This window comes from Diadema antillarum, unplaced genomic scaffold, assembly GCF_040938485.1.
Source record: "Diadema antillarum isolate AM-2024a unplaced genomic scaffold, OU_Dant_1.0 scf00000031, whole genome shotgun sequence".
Taxonomy (NCBI): domain Eukaryota; kingdom Metazoa; phylum Echinodermata; class Echinoidea; order Diadematoida; family Diadematidae; genus Diadema; species Diadema antillarum.
The window spans coordinates 819,343-839,416 of record NW_027270920.1 but is presented as its reverse complement, the minus strand read 5'-3'; the positions used below and the strand labels follow the sequence as shown (position 1 = coordinate 839,416).

General features: G+C 37.9%; 1 protein-coding gene across 1 annotated transcript; it reads right to left on the bottom strand.

The window, feature by feature from the left end:
• Positions 1-6,616: 6,616 nt before the first annotated feature.
• On the bottom strand, positions 6,617-16,887 carry LOC139741150 (uncharacterized). Its single transcript, XM_071651742.1, has 6 exons — positions 16,807-16,887; positions 12,336-12,366; positions 10,576-10,716; positions 9,685-9,820; positions 8,494-8,609; positions 6,617-6,761 (listed from the first exon to the last, which is right to left on the bottom strand). The coding sequence occupies exons 1-6, from the start codon at positions 16,807-16,809 to the stop codon at positions 6,739-6,741; spliced, it is 450 nt and encodes a 149-aa protein (XP_071507843.1). The 5' UTR covers positions 16,810-16,887; the 3' UTR covers positions 6,617-6,738.
• Between the last annotated feature and the right edge of the window lie 3,187 nt (positions 16,888-20,074).

Here is a 20,074-nt window from a genome sequence, read left to right as displayed (position 1 = left end):
AAGGGGGGGAAAAAAAAACTGTCGATAACAGTTCGCTATTCGGTTCGTTAATATGAAAATGAAGAACCCAGTCTCTGAAAGGGGTGTGATTGAAGTAGGGCCTGTTAGACACTTTACCAAATGAAAAAAAAAAGTCTTGTAGTGATAATAGTAGTGATAATTTTCCATTTTCTTTGTTGAAACCTATATTCAAATTTAAACCCTTAGTCCAGATATTGAATCTATCATTTTAAACAGTAAAGGAATAAGACCTACCAGTGAAGCTGAAATATTTAAGAATTACGCCTAACTTGAAGACTTGTGAAAAGACTGATCTATATTACCAGATACCAATATGTATTATTTTCGCTCAGAGAGAAAATTGTATGCAGTCAGGTTCATGCTTCTGGGTATTCGAAAACTACCGAGGAATGTAAACCAGAGTGGCTTCCATTCACCGTGTTTACTACACTTCACCCAGACCACCCTCCACAAAGTTACGGAAGACTGATTCAGTTCTGTAGATGAAGTGGAACTATTATTGGTGTGTCCACTTTTATGGCCACCGTGAAGCATTTGATACAGTTGATTTACTCCTCGAATTGATCACAGATTATTTGAGTGGTCACTTTTCAATTCACTGTTGGCATGAGTACACTGACAAGTGACTGAAGTTAATAAATCCAATGAGACGTGGCAAAGGCCCATACCACAATTATATGCCCTGCAAAAACATCGGTGTTAGTAGATTTAACACCATGGGTGTTAAATCTAACATTGATCAAGTGTCAATAGAGGACCACACCGACATGTGTTGAAAAGTGTTCACTTGGCACTTTGTGGTGTTAATTTGACACTAGCTGGTGATGTTTTTGACACTGCGTTGGTGTTCATTCAACAATGACACTGATGGTGTTGATTTGATATTGCTGGTATTAATGTCAATGGTATAACACCCGCCAAGTGTCAAAAGGAGACCACATCAGCTGTTGATACTGTGGTGCAAATGTGTTCACACTTTTTAGGGCCTCCATTATACGTATTAAATGTCTAGGACGACATGTTTGAATTCAAGAGGAAAAAGCAGAAAAGATGGGCCTACAAATTAAGTGGTATAACATTAGCATATCTTGTGCAATATGAGTCAGGAACAATAAGTAACAGTGTATAGAAATTGAGCTTTGAGGAAGACGAAGAGGAAGTAAAGGAAAGGGAGAGATGTTGGTTTGTTTGTTTGTTTGTTTCAGTTCCATCTGAGAAAAAAAAAAGCTGGATAGCCCATATATTATTTAGCTGCAATAGCTGATCTTCCATGGGGTCCTGTTGAATGTGAGGAGTTAGGTCCCATGACAACTTATGTACGTAAAAGATCCCGCCTCATTTATTAATTGCAAAGACCAAGGTGTGCTTAACTCGGTGAAGTCCATTTATGTTTTGCTTCTTCCAAGAGGGGACGGTATGATCAGTTGGGTATGATTACACACAACAGTCATGACAGTGCTCAAGTGAGACCCGGGAATCGAACCGGGGTCCTTTGGATCGTGAGGCAGACGCGCTACCGACTGAGCTAACTCACTACCCGTTGCAGCTGACATAAATGAGGAAGTGTCATAATTAAAAAAAAAATGTCACAACCAACTGCACAATTTACAAAACGTATACAAGGAAATGAAACATACATGCACCTTCATCCATTTCATTTCTAAAAACACCAAGCGATGTCTCACCTGCATGACACCATTTATTCTCATAGTGTTTTATTGTAAATTCATTTGACCTTTTCTGACTCCACCAACATACGAACTTGGCAGGGATCTTTTTGTTGATGTGCCTGTGTGAGTTTTGTATGATCATGATACATAACTGGCAAGTCATATCGAGAGCACACAATATGATAATATAAGGTGTTTATATCGGGGAAAGTTCATTAAAATGTTGACCTTTGATCTTGTCAAAATTCTCATCATTATCACTATCATTTACTCCGGTACTTAGTTCCGTATGAGCTCTGTTGGGTCAAACTACAGGGTCAGACTTGACTTCTGATGATCATTGGACCAGCTATTGACCAATCACAGGTTTCAAAGCTCACAAGCCGAAAACCAAGTTGGCCAGACATACGCAGCAAGCAAACAAAACACATACAGCAGCTCACTCTGACACACCGTGCACACAGAGTCTTAGAAGGCTTGTGGAGCCGGGAAATGTGCAAACGCCGGGAAATGTGCAAACGCCGGGAAATGTGCAAACGTCTTGCCGGGAAATGTGCAAATCTCTAAATTTCATCAACGGGAAATGTGCAAATGTTCAGTTTTGCCGGGAAATGTGCAAAAGCCGCCGGGATATGTGCAAACCATTCATTTTCCCTATATGTTGTATACTCGTAGACGGAGGAGAAACTCTCAATCAAAGCTGCGCATAAACCATTATCATCATACCACCTGTCTTAGCGACAATCTTTTTTTTCTTTTCTTTTCTTTTTTTTTTTTTTTACATTTTCGGCATTTCCTTGTAAACCCCACAAGGAAATTTCACTAGATTTGGCATAACATCTTAATGGTGATATTATCGTAATTTCTTAAAATGAGCACCCCCACCACCTCCACCACCATCACCACGACCACCACCACCCAGGAGGTGGGAGGAAGGAGTTGAAGCCTCAGAGTCCCTAAACGCTTAATGTTTTTTTCTTCATTATGTCGAACCGAAAAAGATAGAGCTAAGTTAGTGCTATAAAGACATAAATGACTGAAATTTCATGTTTGATTATGGCGGACCAGGGGTGCCCTGATCGGGGGTGAGAGGGAGGGGATTTTTCACATTTTCAGCATATTCTCGAAAAATCTAGGAAGGATTTTCACCCAACTTGGCAGATACAGTCACATTTATGGTAATGACATGTTCTTGATTTGTTAGAATGAGCCCCCCCCCCCCCCCGCCCCATCGCCAAGGGGGGGGGGGGTGGTTAAAGCCTCAGCGTCCCTAAAATCCTGATTTTTTTTAAAAAAAATCTTCTTTTATCAAACCGAAAAAGATAGAGCTAAGTTAGTGCAATGAATACATTTATGAATGAGATTTCATGTTTCACTATGGCGGATCAAGGGGTGCCCAGATCGGGGGGTTCGGTGTAAAAATGGCAGAGGTAAAAATGGCAGGGGTAAAAATGGCAGGGGTAAAAATGGCAGGGGTAAAAATGGCAGAGGTAAAAATGGCAGAGGTAAAAATGGCAGAGGTAAAAATGGCAGGGGTAAAAATGGCAGAGGTAAAAATGGCAGAGGTAAAAATGGCAGAGGTAAAAATGGCAGAGGTGAAAATGGCAGAGGTAAAAATGGCAGAGGTAAAAATGGCAGAGGTAAAAATGGCAGAGGTAAAAATGGCAGAGATAAAAATGGCAGAGGTAAAAATGGCAGAGATAAAAATGGCAGAGGTAAAAATGGCAGAGGTAAAATTGGCAGAGGTAGAAATGGCAGGGGTAAAAATGGCAGAGGTAAAAATGGCAGAGGTAAAAATGTCAGAGGTAAAATGTTAGAAGTAATGAGAGCGATTTCGTCGGAGATAAACGTATGAAGAGGTTTTGAATGATAACTTAGCCAGAGCAAACTGTATTCATCGAATTATCAAATCCAAACTGCAGATTTGAAGAATGTTTATTGAATTATGTTTTAAAAAGATTAGAGCACTATTCTGAGTTTGATACAGCATGACATTCTGATGATACATCAGAAGCAGGTACACAGTGAATTGTCTTATGACTTCTGATAGTGAACAGTTTTTAATGGTTGCTCAGCAATGTAAACGCAGGAGGGAATACAGATCATTCTTATTGATACACAGAAAATGGGGAAAAGTGAATATGCTACCACTGGCAAATTACGTCCCGTAAAACCATACTGTTGGAAAGACATGCATTTTTCTTCTCTTTTTTAATGCGGGGCGTGGACTTTTTCTTGTCTGTATGGTTGAAGATCACCTATTGGAAAGCAATATACCGTGAAGTACCTGGTTTAGCAAATATTTAATCACAGATGATATAACTTTTGAGCCCAGCTATTAGTAAAATTGCTTTTACATTGAACATCTTTAATTAAAAAAAAATAATGATGCGCAGTGTGGGGCACGACATATTTCAATCTGTCTTAACGGATAACGTACTATTATGTTTCTTTGGAAATATAGATATTTCTCCTTTAATCATGCTATTAATGAACATCTTTAATTATCATCACACAATGAAGGATTAAAAATCTAGGGCAGCTAGTGTTACTTTATCGGATTGTATACCATGTTGTTATCATGTTGTTCTCGGGGTGAAACACGGAAACTGTGGTATCATAAAGTTTCATGAATAATGAATATAAGTTCATTTTGCACTACGATATATATTCATAAGCATTATGCCCTTCAGCATGGTGTTGTGGAGTTTGCCTGTTATATCAAAGAGGTTCTCTCGCCTTCTTGATGATTATAGTTTACCTCCTGATGGTTACATGCCATCATCATAATGCATGGTGAATATCAGAATTGTATAAAATCCGCTAGGTTTGTTACATGCTAAATAATTCTGGACTTAGAAATTACCTATATCTGGCTTACGTTACAGTCAACGGGTTTTCCTACGAAAACATTCAGGTTTCGTAGGAGCCTATTTATCTCACAAGGCCTGATCACGACATAATGTAGAAGTAAAATCACAAAACGCAAAAAACAAACTACAGCAGATGTATCGGCAGACATAAGTAAGCTCTTGCAAAATATTGTATTACATTGTTCAAGTATCACATGGCGCAAAAACAAATATCTCGAAGTTTAATGAACACTTTGTGGTCACTTTACAAACTTATGCCTATTAAGACTGGAGACGAACTTTAGCAATAGACTGTTCAGTGAGAGTAAATATATATACATGTATATAAATTACTTTGGTGAAGAAAGATCGAACCGCATGTTTTGGCTCAAACATCTTCAAGTACATGTATGTTGTTTGTTGCTGATTCTCCATAGTGCCATTGTGTTTGTGTGTATGTGTATATTAGTTTGATTCAAACAAAAATGTATCATATGAACTTCCATGAGAACGTGGAGTTTATTTCATAATCTTCATCATTTTATTCTGTTATAGGAGCTCACATGGGGAGACTTCTTTCTTCTTCTTCTCCTTTTGTATTAGATGCGTGGTGGATTTATATTATGTTTGAATAATGATACTGATTTATCTGTTTATCATGTTTGTAATATCGTTTGATTTGATTCACTGTGAATGTGATGTCAGCTGGGGCAAATTATTTTGAACAGGGCCCCATTTTTTTTTCATAATGTACCACAAACAAACACACACACACACACACACACACACACACACACACACACACACACACAAACACGCTCTCTCTCTCTCTCTCTCTTTCTTCTCTTCTCTTTCTTTCTTGATGACAGACATGATCAAACCGAAAATTAGAAAAGCCAGTAGTGTTGTAATAATCAGAAACATTTAGGCATAAACTTATTCGAAGGTTTATAATTTATTGACGTTATCACACAACAGTTCATTGAATCTATTTCATGTAGAACTACCACTTGAGAATTAATATTATACAGTCAACCTCTCACTTCATAAACATTCGTCCGTAGCTTGCAAGTCATAAGGAGGGGTGATTTTCACACAGTTATGAGGAAAAACTTGAAAGACCAAGAAACACTGACCTCCTGCATGGATAGAATCCTGAAAAAAATCCCTTTTTATGAAGGTAAACTTAACTAGTTATATTCCTTAAATATAATCCTGTAGCAATGAGTGTGTGAGTGAGAGAGAGAGTGTGTGTGTATAGTATGTATGCGTTAAGGTTTTCTATAGATTTTGTGTGTGTCTGTTTGCGTGCGAGGTATGTTTGTTTGTTTGTCTGTTTTGTTTTGTTTTGTTTTGTTTTATTTTGTTTTGTTTTGTTTTGTTTTGGGTGGTTTTTTTTTTTGCTCTGGTTGTCTGAAAGACAAGAAAGCCAGCATTATGAAATATATTTTTGCCAATTTCATATTTCTTATCACAACGTTTCCATGGTTTCTGTTAACTGATGACTTCCGTGTGTATTAGTATGTGAATATGATAATTTAGAAAAATGGGTGTATTGGCATTGCTGTTCTCATGCGAATGTGTATACACGCCACACCGATTTATCCTGTGCTGTATTTTGTCTATGCAGACATTTCCATTCGTTTGGAGAAACTGGTTTTAGAACCAGATAATGAAATTAGAAGGCGGAAATCATTTTCTTTAACATGGTCTTCTTTACCCAGGCTAGCCTCTTCAGTGTTGACGCTGTTCTACCAGAGGGCCCTGCCACTATTACTACCCTCGCGTTGCCATGTATACCAATTCATACACCCCTCGTAGAAATGGACATAGTGCATAGTGGGTAAAAACATCTTGTGCAGTAAAGGTCCAGGAGCACTGGGCTGGATTCGAACTCGGGTCCTCTGATTGGGAGTTGCATGGGAGTCCAATTCCGGATGCCACAGTGCCACCACATTTTGCACCCTCAAGGGACGGAGATTGAGAGGAAACACTATAATATGTGAAAACTATTGCTCAGAAATGGCATCAACTATATATTGAAAGTAAAAACATGATACTACAGTACTCCAAGTGTAAATGCAGGGTGTGGTACTGTCGCGGGAAAAGTTAGAAGGTGCGAGATGGGAGACGCCATTTTTCACAGAAGATGTCTCCCGATTTTCCTGCAGTACGCACGAACCAGCATGTCCTTACTACATCATCAGTCTCACGAACTCTGGAGGAAGACAGAAATTAAGTACAAGAAATATGAGTAAAAAAGATAAATATGTGCACAGCTGATGAACGTGAATCAGTATAGAATAAAAACTTAGTTGAGCGATGGATTTTCTGCCATATAACTTCTCCCTCACGGTTTTGGCTTTTTTTTTCGCACGTCATTGTGACTTTGCTTTCAATAATGACGCTCATGGAAGATTCCCGGTTCATGGGTATAAAAACAAGCAATGAACGGAGACACGGAAAAGCCAAAATCTATTCAAATTATACATCATTTCTGATTTTTTTTTGAGACCTGAGGGTATGAATTGCAAATTTTATTTGCAGAGGGAGACAAATTGAAGAAAATTCACACCTCAACCTTCACCCCTCTGATTAATATTCTCTTGCTTTCAATATTGAATAATTTTTTATTTATGGAAATTGCGAATAGCAATGAAGGTGGTATCTGCCACCTCTTTTCCGTTCGTGAGTGTTCGCATTGACATTGACTAAAGGGGAAAATGTGGACTTTTGCAGTTTTAGAAAGGAAATTCCGCAATCTGGTTGATTTTGGTGCTCTCTTTTTGAAGGAATACTTGGATAATTTTCATTCAGAAAAAAATAAAATATAATATAATATTTAAGGCAGTTTTTAGAAGGCTAAATTGTGGTATCTGTCACCTTTCTTACCGCGTCTGGTTCTAACTGTGTATAAATACTATAAGTTTATGGAGATGGACGGGAGGGGGGGGGGGAGTGGGCTAATAGCCAAAATAACATTTCTATGGCCAGTCTTTGTCTTCCAGGGGCCGGCCCCTTCCATTTCTGGTTACCCTGTCACTGCGTAACAGCCATTTGAAGTGTTTTGGTCAGGATGTCAGGATAATGACAATAATGATCATAAAACTACATCTACCACTATATAGCATGTCTTATACATACAATATTGTATGCTGTAAACTTACTCTCATATATACGTCTACTACTATGTCTATCACTTTCGCATTCTTTAAAGAGATGTTGATATAGATTTTTTGAGATGGGGCTTCAGGTTTCCAACTTTGTTGTGAGATAATGAGAAACCTCTTGAAATATGAAGGAGATACTTCTAAGAGGAATTTAGCGTTTATTTGATGAAGACTGATTTTGAAATGGTTGAGATATCTAAAAACAAAGAGGTCATCATAAAAAATGGGACACACTTTTTATTAAGATCACTTTGTTTAATCTTGTTTTTGGATATCTCTGCCATTTCAAAACTGATTTTGAATTCCTCATAGGATTGCATGCTCTTTGGTATTTCATATAAAGGGGTTTTTGATTTATCTCGTGAAAGGATAAAATCTGAACCCTCCATCTCAACCAAACATATACCATCCCTTTAACTGGCAAATAGGCTTGGGAGACAGAGTTACATTAAAATATTATTTGTCATCATTACGACACTACTACTTAGTACTTCTGAGCCCTGCATTGCCGTGGAACCTGTTTCACAAATATTGAGCGTAAGTTTTGATCAATTGCAAATTGCGTTTCATGAACAACGTTGCTATTAATCGTAAGTAAAACTGAAAGTTTGATTTTTCATGAAATCAAACGTAAGTGTCTATATGAAACAGAAATTACGCTCAATATCAAACTTACGCTCGATTCACTGAGTTATACGCTCAATAAATCGAGCGTAAAATCAATCGCATTTCATTATGAAACAGAACCCGAATCAAATTTTAAGACTGATCCACACTCACCTTCGTAGTTTATTTTTCCATCACCGTCCTTGTCGACCTCCTTGACCATTTCCTTGAGTTCTGCCTCACTGGCGTTGTCGCCCACGCTCTTCAGGGCCTCTCCGATTTCGGCCACCCTGAGAAATACAGAGTGTACACCCGAAAGAAATCGGCGGAGAAAGTTAGTTTGTTTGTTCGTTTGTCTGATTTTATTTGCGTGTTTTTTTTTTCTATAAATCACGCATGACAAAAGAATACACATATTTTGAAAATACCATTATACGACGCATAAGCTTAGCATAATGTCTTACAAATTGATTAAAAATACATACATATACTTTATGAGCATAATTGTATTCGATTCATTAGACTTACACCACTCTATAGCATAATATCACAAACGAGTTCAGAAGGAAATCGTGAAGATAACCGTTACGAATTAACTAGGTAATGATTGATTATTCATAGTATCAGAATATGTTATGTCGGTAAAATAACCAAAATTTAGGGAAAATAAGAAAGGGTTTGTTTTTAGTCAATTGATATCAGAATTGTGTATTTCTAGACAATAACAGAAAGGCAGGAGACCGCGATGATAAGCAGCAGCTTAACATGGATCGAGGCCTCGGAATAAAATTCGAACTTAGGTTTGACTTACATAACTGTATAAGGACGTGTCTATAAGATAAAATCAATAATTGACTCCAAAATATTGTAATAATTTAAGTTTTTTCTGGAGGCACGACCCCCCCCCCCCCTATACAGTATTACTATTATAGGAATGTTGTGCTAAGGTGAGACACACAATCAATTAACGTTTACCGGTGGTGGAGGAAATATCAGACATCATCAGATCACATTCGGTTGAAATGCATTCAAAATTGATAATGAAAAATGATGTAAGCTTCCTGAATTCTCATCAGATTTTTGGTCAAGCTATTCCCTGCGATGCTTTTACTCTTTCTTTATATAAGACTAACTTTTCGTTCCGGATTACCCTTTGAACCTTTATATTCCATGCACACTGTTTCAAAATCTCAGTGTCTTGTTATCAAATTTGAAAGATACTTTTAGCACTATATCATCATCATATTCTCTCATAGCATAATATTCAATTGTATTTGTAATTTTCTGCACACAACGGGCATCGGAAAAAAAGATATGGAGAAAAGAAAATGTGTGTTTGTTTTTTATATATATATATATACGTACGTGATGAAGCCATTGCCGTCCTTGTCGAACAACTTGAATGCGTTTATGAAGTCCTGCTTTTGGCTTTCAGACAATTTCGCAGGTCGCAGCTTCTCCATCATGACAACGAATTCTTCGAAGTCAATCTTTTTGTTTGCTGCGAAAAAAAAGGATGAGTGTTAAGAATTCTTAACGTTATAGCGTCACTTTCTTCGTGGGTAGGTACTTTAGATCAAATAAAATTTGAGTGTCAGTTGTTTAACTGATTAACGGGGTCGTGTCAAACTGTGGTATCAGTGTGTCGTGTGATGACGTAATTTCTTGATATCACGTGATGTTTCGTGCCTTTTTATAGTATCAATATGACCTGTTGAGAGTTGCCATAATTACTGAGGTGACGTGTGTCAAGGGGTCGTGTCGGGTGTTGGTGTTGTAACGTGGTGTGTATTCGTAGCGTCATGCCATAGTGTTGTAGCCACGTCGCGAGGCGTCGTGTCGTGTCGAAATGTTGCACTGTGGTGCGGCGTTGCGTATGCACGAGGAGTCTCTACATTGGACCTACAACACTCAACGAAACCAAAGCTAACGAGTGTACCTAATTTAACGAATTAATTGTCAAATGGCTTAAAGTTACTACAATCAGCCAGTTGTATTTGAGAATACTGAGATAAAGTACGAAAGAGACTGATTCAACTCTTATCTACACTTAGTAAGGTCACTACACACTACAAATTTCCTTAATGATTGCCAACGAAAATCCAAAGAGCAAATATGCTACATGCATTAAACACACTTCGATGCTTCAAGACACACACAAACACACACACACACGTACGTGCACGCACACACGCATAAACAAATAGTTTAGCGCGCGCACACACACACCCATCTTTTTTGCTTGTCGTGACTCACCGTCAGCATCTACGTCACTAAACTCCGGCAGGAGATTGGGGTTGTACTTCTTTCCGAGGACTTCGACCAACTGCCGAAACTCTTTCGCGTCAATCTTCCCACTACTATCCTTATCTGCCTTGTCGAAGGCCTTGCGGTATTCTGCAGGATAGCCAGTTTGGAGGAAATGGATTGAGCGAATAGAGATAAATGCATAAATATAACATAATTGAGTGGCAATGAGAAATATGCAGCTTGAAAGGGATGGTAAAGTTTGGTTGAGATGTGTTACAGATTTTGCCATTTTGTGAGATAATTAGACAACACTGATGAAATATTTAAGAACGTACAATTCAAAGAGAAATTCAAAGTTCATTTGATGAAAATCGGTTTGGAAATGGCTGAGATATACTAAAACAAAGTAAAATTAAGTGGTCCTAATAAAGGATAGATCCCATATTTTACGTTGTATTAGGATTTCTCTGTTTTTGGATATCTCAGCCACTCCATGACTCGATTCTTATTAAATAAACTTTGAATTTCTCTTCCGATTATTTACTTTTTGATATCTAATTACAAGAAGTCTCTAGTTATGTCACAAAAAAGTTGGAAAACTGAAGCCCCATCTCAACCAAAACTATATACCATTCCTTGAAGGATGCAAGCAAAAGCCTCCTCCAACAAATCAATGCTTGCAACTTTATTTATCTAATTGTGTGAAATGATTTATGTGCAGCCAGCCAGGCCATCTGGCGAACGCACATCACGACATAATATTATTATGATAGTATTTTAATTATTACCAACTATGATATTCTCATAGAATAGCACCCCCATCACAAAATGAGATCTAAGAACGGCTCACTGGTGGTAGTGTGGTCATTGTTATAATAAGTTATATTATATACGGCAAAAACGGGGTATTGAAATACATAGTGTTGTGTGAAAACTGCCTTGCTATTGAGCTCGTCTGCACGGTTCATACGGCTCATAAAATGCATACTGTAAGATCAATGTGTATATTTACTGCATAATAAATTGTTTAGTTTATCAATCGGCTGACTTTATTATACCCTGCTGGAAATGGCAGTGTCCCAGACAATGGGAAACACACTGTGAAAACTCTTCACACTGTTAGATTCGAGAGTTTTAAAGGTACTGTTTACCACTGGGAGCAGTGATTGATAAATGTTATTACATTTAATGCATACATTTGATGCATATGTAGGTCAGTTGTATCACAAAACATCCTACCATATAAACATTTCGCAATAAAGCCTAACTTAATATAAAGAGATATCACTATTTTTTTTTAATAAACCATAAATGTAAAGGGTGCTCTAGAAGCAATTTCATTATAATTATTGTTGACGCATACTGATAACTTTTTCTATTAGTTGCTTCTATCCCTAACTCACATTCTAGAACCATTCTGGAGCACTAAAACTTGTCATGCATGGTTTCTGTTTCATTTGCAAATGGTAAAGTAATGAGGAGTGAAGCTTGCTGGGTGCAGAAAAATGAAAACTTGAACAATTAAAAACATTGCCTTTTCAAACAATCCCTGATTTTGTGATGTGAATTCATATTCGTCTCAACTGAAGTCATCATAGACACAAAGTAATTGATATGAATAATACTGTGATTATCGTAGCTGATCGTCGTAGTGGAGAGACAAGGATTCATTCTAAACAATAATTTGTATCGGTGTAGTCGTCCGAAAAGACATTTTTGGCAATTTCAGGTCAAATATTTGTATCAAGATGATGTTGGAATCATACCTTCACGCTGGGCGGCTGTTACTTGAGAAGCCTGTAACGGAATGAGGAGAAAGGAGAGGAAAGTTTGAGAGGAAAAATACAAGATAAAAAGAGAGAAAATTAGGATTGGAGGGAAAATAGGGGAGAGGATGGGAGAGAGAGAAAGGGGGATGGAGGGGAGAATCATCAAATCATTGTGATAATGTATTTACTTCGAAACTGTTTTAACTGATATCATTTTCATTATGGGTCTTAGAAAGGATTTATTACAGGTAGATCACAAGCTGATGCAAATGAAGTCAGAAAGTTTGAACCTACACATGTATGCAGAATATAGAGTTATTCAAAATTATAAAAAAGAACACTAAAACCATTAAATATCACAGCATAATGCAATATCATACTATGTAATAAATAAGCTATCTCATTGCCATAATCGTAGTTGTGGTTTGTCTGATTGTATCAATTAATGACTAGCTGAGATGAGGATTAAGATTATGTAGACGTTGTTTATAGGAATCCCTGTGGCAAATACTTTGATACACCTACCGAGAAACACAGGCCTACAGTGTCATGAAAATTTTATTTTGGTTGAATTCAGTAAAAGTATAAGAACGTCGTTTGAAATATATATATATATATATATATATATATATATATATATATATATATTATATATATATTGTAGTTGCTCCGCGTATCGGCAGTACTAGATATAGCAATCGCACTGTCATCCCTGACGAAGGGGAGGACCCCCGAAAATTCGGATTTTTAATGAAAATCAAGATTGGCATTTAATGCATTCCTCTGTTGTGACATCATTATTGCTATATATATATATATATATATATATATATATATATATATATATATACATATATACATATACATATTTCAACCGATTGGACTGACGAAGGCCGAGGCGGGTTGAAAATTTTATGAATAAAAACCTTCTTGTTGGATTTATACAGATGGCGTATTTGAGATTCATTCTTCTTATAATTTTCTTATCTTCATGGGTTTTAAAGACAACCATAATTATTAAATCAATAAAGATGATTTTGATGAAAATTGTTTGGCTTATTCATTACATATGAAACTTCATTTCGGCTTTACCCTACAGGAAAGAATACAGTGTCCCATAGTGTGTTCACAATGTGTTCACATATTATAGTTGACTATGAGAAAACGTTCGAATTTAACAGTGTGAAGATGTGTTCACACTGTGGTGTGGTTTTCACAGAGTGTTCACATAGTAATGCTTTGTTTCACACTGTGAATTGATGACTCACATTGTGTTCACACTGTTAAAAACGCTCGCATTTAACAATGTGAAGAGATTTCACACTGTGTTCACACTGTTAAAACGCTCGAATTTAACAATGTGAAAAATTTCACACTGTGTTCACACTGTTAAAACGCTCGAATTCAACAGTGTAAAAAGATTCCACACTGCGATCACACTGTGTTTCTCATACTGTGGGACACTGTGTTCTTTCTAGCAGGGTATTCCGCTCAATGAATGCAAAAGTATTATAGGCCTACGCACAAACACAGAAAATATTTTTAAAAAAACATGATACACCATGAAGTCAACGCGCCCACACACGCGGTCACATTTTCATTACAGTTTATATCATAGTTAATGCTTCACATCACAGCTGGGATATAACTTAGAGAAATCAAGTGTAAACCAATTGTGGTGGAGGTGCGTGTATGTTGCTTGGTATAAACGTTGACTGTATAAAGTTCCCTCTGACAAAATGCATGTAACTGAACAACACAGGATGAGAAAAATACCGTACATGTTCTTCCGCTTTCAGAAGAGCCTAATAAATCGCCAAAAGAGGGGGTGAATGTTTAATCTTTTGACGTAAGTCAACAATGGTGCAGTTGTCGAGCTGAACAAATAAACGTCGAGATAAAACAATCTTTCGTTTTGGTCTTAGACTCTTAATCGTTTTGTCTATATAATGGTCATAAACATTGCAAAGTTGTGCTAAAGCAAGTTAAGACACACAACGCGTCCAAGCTACTTTTTACTATTGAAATCATATTTTTTATGAGATATACATGAAAGGATAGATACGGTTCTCGTCTATCATTTTCTTGATCCACAGCTCCATGACTTTGTGTGCAATTTCTGCATGACTGATTTAGAACACTGGACAGTGGTGCTACCAAAGTTACATTTGCACCGGGGTAAATGGTGACTTTGAGTGAATCTTCAGACTTTTATATTTTCGAAAAATAAAGTTCATAACCCAAACATCCATCTTTTCTACTTTCATAATATGAAAGTAGAAAAGATGGATGAGACCTTAGCGTCACAAATGATGCACAGGACAGAGTGGATCGATGAGAATTGGATGTATGAGTCTAACTTTGGAACTGTTTAAACCCACGAGCACAGCGAGTGGGTTTTAGACTGTTCCAAAGTTAAACAAGAGCATCCAATTCTCACAGATCCAAAAAAAAAAAAAAGGCCTGTGCATCATTTGTGTCGCAAAGTGGGTCCGTAAATTCATGAAATACAGCCTTTTCCTCATCATGCATTCGGTACACCTACAACACTATACAAGACTTGAGCCATGCGTTCGGATTTTACCGGACTCCAGTGGGCTCGTAGCTCAGTGTGGATCATGAAGAATGAATGTTGATGACCAATCAGACTGGGGAGATCCTAAAGCCCATTTTATTTATATGAATAACGTATGCTCGAGAAAAAGTTGCATGAGAAATGTTTCATTTCTACTGATTCTACGGAATTACAAAAACAAGCATTTAGCTCTCCCGATTTAGCACTAGACAATGGGCTCATTATTCTGCACGACTTCACGCAAAACAACGGCAGTGATACAGTGATTGTTGTTCAGAGAGGGGGTGGACATTTACAGAGAATGCTGTATGTATTATTCCATTGTTAGTATATTTTATGGAGAGATATATCAGCAAATGACTTTGGTGCAAATGACTTTGGTTCGCTCGATTAAGCATTACGTCGTGCAAGTATGTTTTCTGTAACCTTTCCGATCTGGCGAGTGCACTTTTTGTATAGATTCACTGGCTTCAGTGAACAAGGAATGATAATGCATTATAGGCTTGCGGCAGGGACATGATTAAAGAGGCTTACAATGTAGGCCTATACAATGCAGACTATTGGAATGGATGGCTATCTTCTTAGCTTTGGTTGATTATACCAGTGGAAACTATAGTGTACATAAAAAAATTCTAGCATCGAATTTTATAACTAGTGGTTCGGTGAATTAACAATGAAAGGAGAGGGTCGGTGAAGCGGTGAAGACCTGTTAGAGGGTTACAGGATAAACGTAACGAGACTGTCATATCTGAATGAACTGCTTTTGATTCAACAATGTAATGCCACGAAATTCTACATTTTAACGCAGGGGCGAATCCAGGGAGGACCGCAACCGGCGCACGCCCCCCCCCCCTTTATTTTTTATTAAAACAAAAGAAATAATAAGAAAAAATGGGGGAGGGGTGCGTGCGCCCCCCTTTTAATTTTGTAAACGCGCCCCCTCTTTACGGAATTCCTGGATCCGCCCCTGTAATGTAACCGGTTTGAGAGCAACCATGCAATGGAGCAGTGTTTAACGAGCTATTATAGCATCTTCTTTTTTTTTTTTCGTTAATCTTCCGAGATCACTGCATGTGCCCCTATATTAGATGCGTGGGTCCCATGACGGCTACACCCAGCTGCACTTGACAGAATGGGCAAAAAGTTTTCTACAGGAAGAGATTACTTGCGAGGCCTATACCAGTATACAGTAATATTCTCTGAAACTCTTTTCCTATTCAGTTTCGCTGCATGGATCTCACCCCACCCCTCCCCCTTCCTCTTAAATTTATAACATAAGAAGAGGGAGGGAGATACAGTGAGAAAGATACACAGATATAGACAAACGTATATAGCTAAAAACAGATAGATATATCGATATGGATAGATAGATAGATTATATAGATATAGATAGATAGATGTATACATAGATAGATAGATAGATAGATAGATAGATAGATAGATAGATAGATAGATAGATGGATGGATGGATGGATAGATATAGACAGATGGATATACCATATGAACTCTACGTCAACTAAATTGAACTGATGACCATAAAGGAAATGACACTCGTTTCATATACAAGATTGGTTGATTCACCGATGGTAAAAACAGGATTTATGAAACAAAAGACTTGGAGATATTTTTTTTCGGAAGGGGGGATCATGTCGTAAGGTATAGGTCTTTATTGCAGTACATGTATACTCTGGTCATCCGAAAAATACACACACTTCCACTCAACGAATCCAATTGATAGAGAACTGCTTCTTAAAGATGCACACGAAATGTTGAACATAATTCTGGAAAATATCCAAGACAACTCAAAAAGATTAGAACGTCTTATGTTCATGTTGCGTTAACGGTTCAAACTTTTTTCTACAGGAAACTTAGCTCTCTACACCGTATACTCACCATTTTCTGTAGTAGCTGTGCAAGGGATAGCGGAATGTGGGATTCGAGGGACCCAAGTTCGGTGGACTGTTCACTGCAAAAGGGTGCGGCAGACTGGTCTTTTAATCCTGAGTAGAGCCAGTTATATTTTAACTACCAGGCAGAGTTCTGTGGGCAGCTCTCGGTTCAGCGAGCACTTGCCTTCCACGCCCATTTCTGCCTCTCACCTCCCCTCCCCCCCCCCCCCCCCACCATCACGCGGGCGTACAATACACTTATTCACACCTTAGGTATCACACACTTTACCTCTTTGCTCACACCATCGTTAAAGGTATTGCTTATTACTTGGAGCAGTGATTTAAAAAATGTTCAAGTTATCACATTTGATGCTTTTTGTGTGTAGGTCGGTTGTATTACAAAACATCCTACCATATAAACATTTCGTAATAAAGCCTAAAATAAAAGGATATAACACTGTTTTTCTCAATAAACCTTAACTGTAGACGGTTTATTCTAGAAATAGCTATTGTTTACATCTTACATATCTAACCATACTTAACATTGATTATACTGATTAACAGTTCTACATTGGTTGGTTTTATCCCTAACTCACATTTTAGAACTATTTTGAAGCACTAAAGCTGGGTTTTTGTTTCATCTGAAAATGGTAAATAATGCCTTTAAGGGGCATCTCGCCGCCCACTCATCGCCATCTAGTGTGGGCGCCAGTATTTACAGACCCCGCCATATAGCCTTGACGTACCATACGCCTACTATTCTTATCCTCGGAGGTACCATCCCATAGATCTCATACGGCTGGCAAGACCACCGATTCGAGCAATAACAACCCGTTAAATATTTTCCTTAGCCCTCTCAAGACTACTGCAACGTATTGACAATGCTTGTGGTATGGACAGACATAAGAGAATAGCCGCCATTTGCAAACCACAGTATCTGAATAGGATGGCATTTAACCCTGTCAGGACCAAAGGCGGTCTTTCGTACATAATATCAATGAAACTTCGGTTTGATATGGTAGTTCCGAGACGGTTAATGTGATCACAGCACGAGCAACAATTGCTACGATGGCAAGAAGGCGCCAGCACTGTACAATATCAATAGAGTTCAAGCTCCCCCCCCCCCCTCTCTCCCTCTCTCTCTCTCTCTCTCTCTCTCTCTCTCTCAATATATATATATATATATATATATATATAATATACATATTTGAAACTGCTTAACAATTTTGGAGTTTTTATTGAAGAAGAGCAACAACAACAACAACAACAACAACAACAACAACAACAACAAAACGTTCCTGCATTATCCGTAAATGATCAGGCTGTCTTGTAGCTTCAACAACATAAATTCTCTTGGCTGTCATGTGGAGTATCATGTTGTATTACCTTCTTAAAACTATTGCTAGATGCATACACACATTATTTTGCTATGATGCTCTCCAACAATCTTGGGGAAAAGACGCTTTCTCTAATGATTAGCATTGATAAGTGAAGGCTGCTACAGCTCAACACGATTTGCACATGTTTCATATATATATCTGTCCTCTTATCAAACACTACCAAGTTTTGAACTTCTAAAACAGAGAACAGGTACCAAATATGACTCGTGGTTAACAATAATGAAATGTTCTAAAGCTCTTTGTTTTATGATTTTAAAAATAAACGAGGTCATTATAAGTATACATTTTTGAAGTGAAATCGAAATTACAACGGATAATTGCAAGTCATTAAACTCAAAATTCCCATCTCAAAGTATACGACATTAATATTTGTAAATTTGTAATCTATATAATGATCTCTGAAATATTAATAACTGCATCATAGGCAAATTCAGCTGTTATCTTCTGTGACTCTATAGCTGTGTTTACAGCACAGCAACATCTCAAGCAAGAAGAAGAAAAAAAATCATTCCCATAATTCGGGGGAAGAGACAAAATCCACAAACACGAAATTAACAAAGGAATTACATGTACGACGAACGAGTAAAACATGTACACTGTTTTCAGAGCTTATATACTAGACAGTCCCTGCCTGATTAGACCGAAGCATGGCTCTATTAGCTCTTAGCACTCTGACGCGTTCTTAGTTAATATTTGACAAGTTGATGTTAACCTAGTGTTGACACATGGCTTCAATTAGTTTTGACCAGTATAATAGAGTCATGCACTAATACAAGAGGTGCATCTCAAATTTAGACGATGGGAAGCTACGGTATCCGTCAATAATTAAGGAAGTAAACATGTCTGCATGTCGTACAATGTAGGGTGTGGTTGTGGTTTATAATGTTTGGTCGTGTTAGCGTACATGACCCACATTTTTATAGGCATAGGGCACAATTGGGTAAAATAATGGCGGAGGTTTCATTAGATTCGAACTGACAAGAAGGAGGTTGTTGGAGTTTGGAGTGTCTCAGGTATTTAGGAAACATTTAAAATTGTGAAAACCACAGTCAGATGCAAAATATAATCATATCATTATCATTAATGCTTTTCTTGAGGTAATGACGTAATTTGATTTTATTTGATTTGATTTGATTTGATTTTATTGTTTCCTGCATTATATCATTGCTCATGCAGATACATACACTCATATACATTGATGGTACCATACATATAAATGGATATACATAAACATTCATTGCTACCAAGGTAAGTTTCTTCATTACCTTTAGAATACAGCAATACAGTTTCTTCATTGCCTTTACAATGTACAACATAACATATCAGTGATGCAATTAATTAGACCAGGCGTCCACTAGGGTGCGGACAAGACGCGGACAAGACCCGGAATGCAAATTTGGTATTCCGCACTCCTTCGGCAACCTGTCCGCACGTTCCTGAACGTGTCCGCTCACTGTCCTAAACATGTCCGGGCGTTTCCGCACCTTCGGGAGAGAGAAAAATTTCCGCGTCCAAATTTTGATCGAGACCAAAATTTGGACGCGGAAATGAACTTCCTGACACCTTCGGCGACTTGTCCTGACGATGTCCTGAGGATGTCCCGCTTGTCCGGAACCCTTCCGCTCCTTCCGCACATGCTCCGGAAAGAATCCCGCGGTGTGTGGAAGCTTCGCGAATGAAAGCGGAAGACACCAGGAATGTTTTAGGACAGCGCGGAGCCGATGCGGATCTATATATGCAAGTGTCCGGAACCGATGCGGAAATTTTGTGATCCAGACACGAAAATGTCGACACTTTTCGCGAGCGTCATGCCAATGAAACGCAAAATAAGCAAGAAGGGAGGCGAGGCCCCCATGCAAATATCCCCATCAC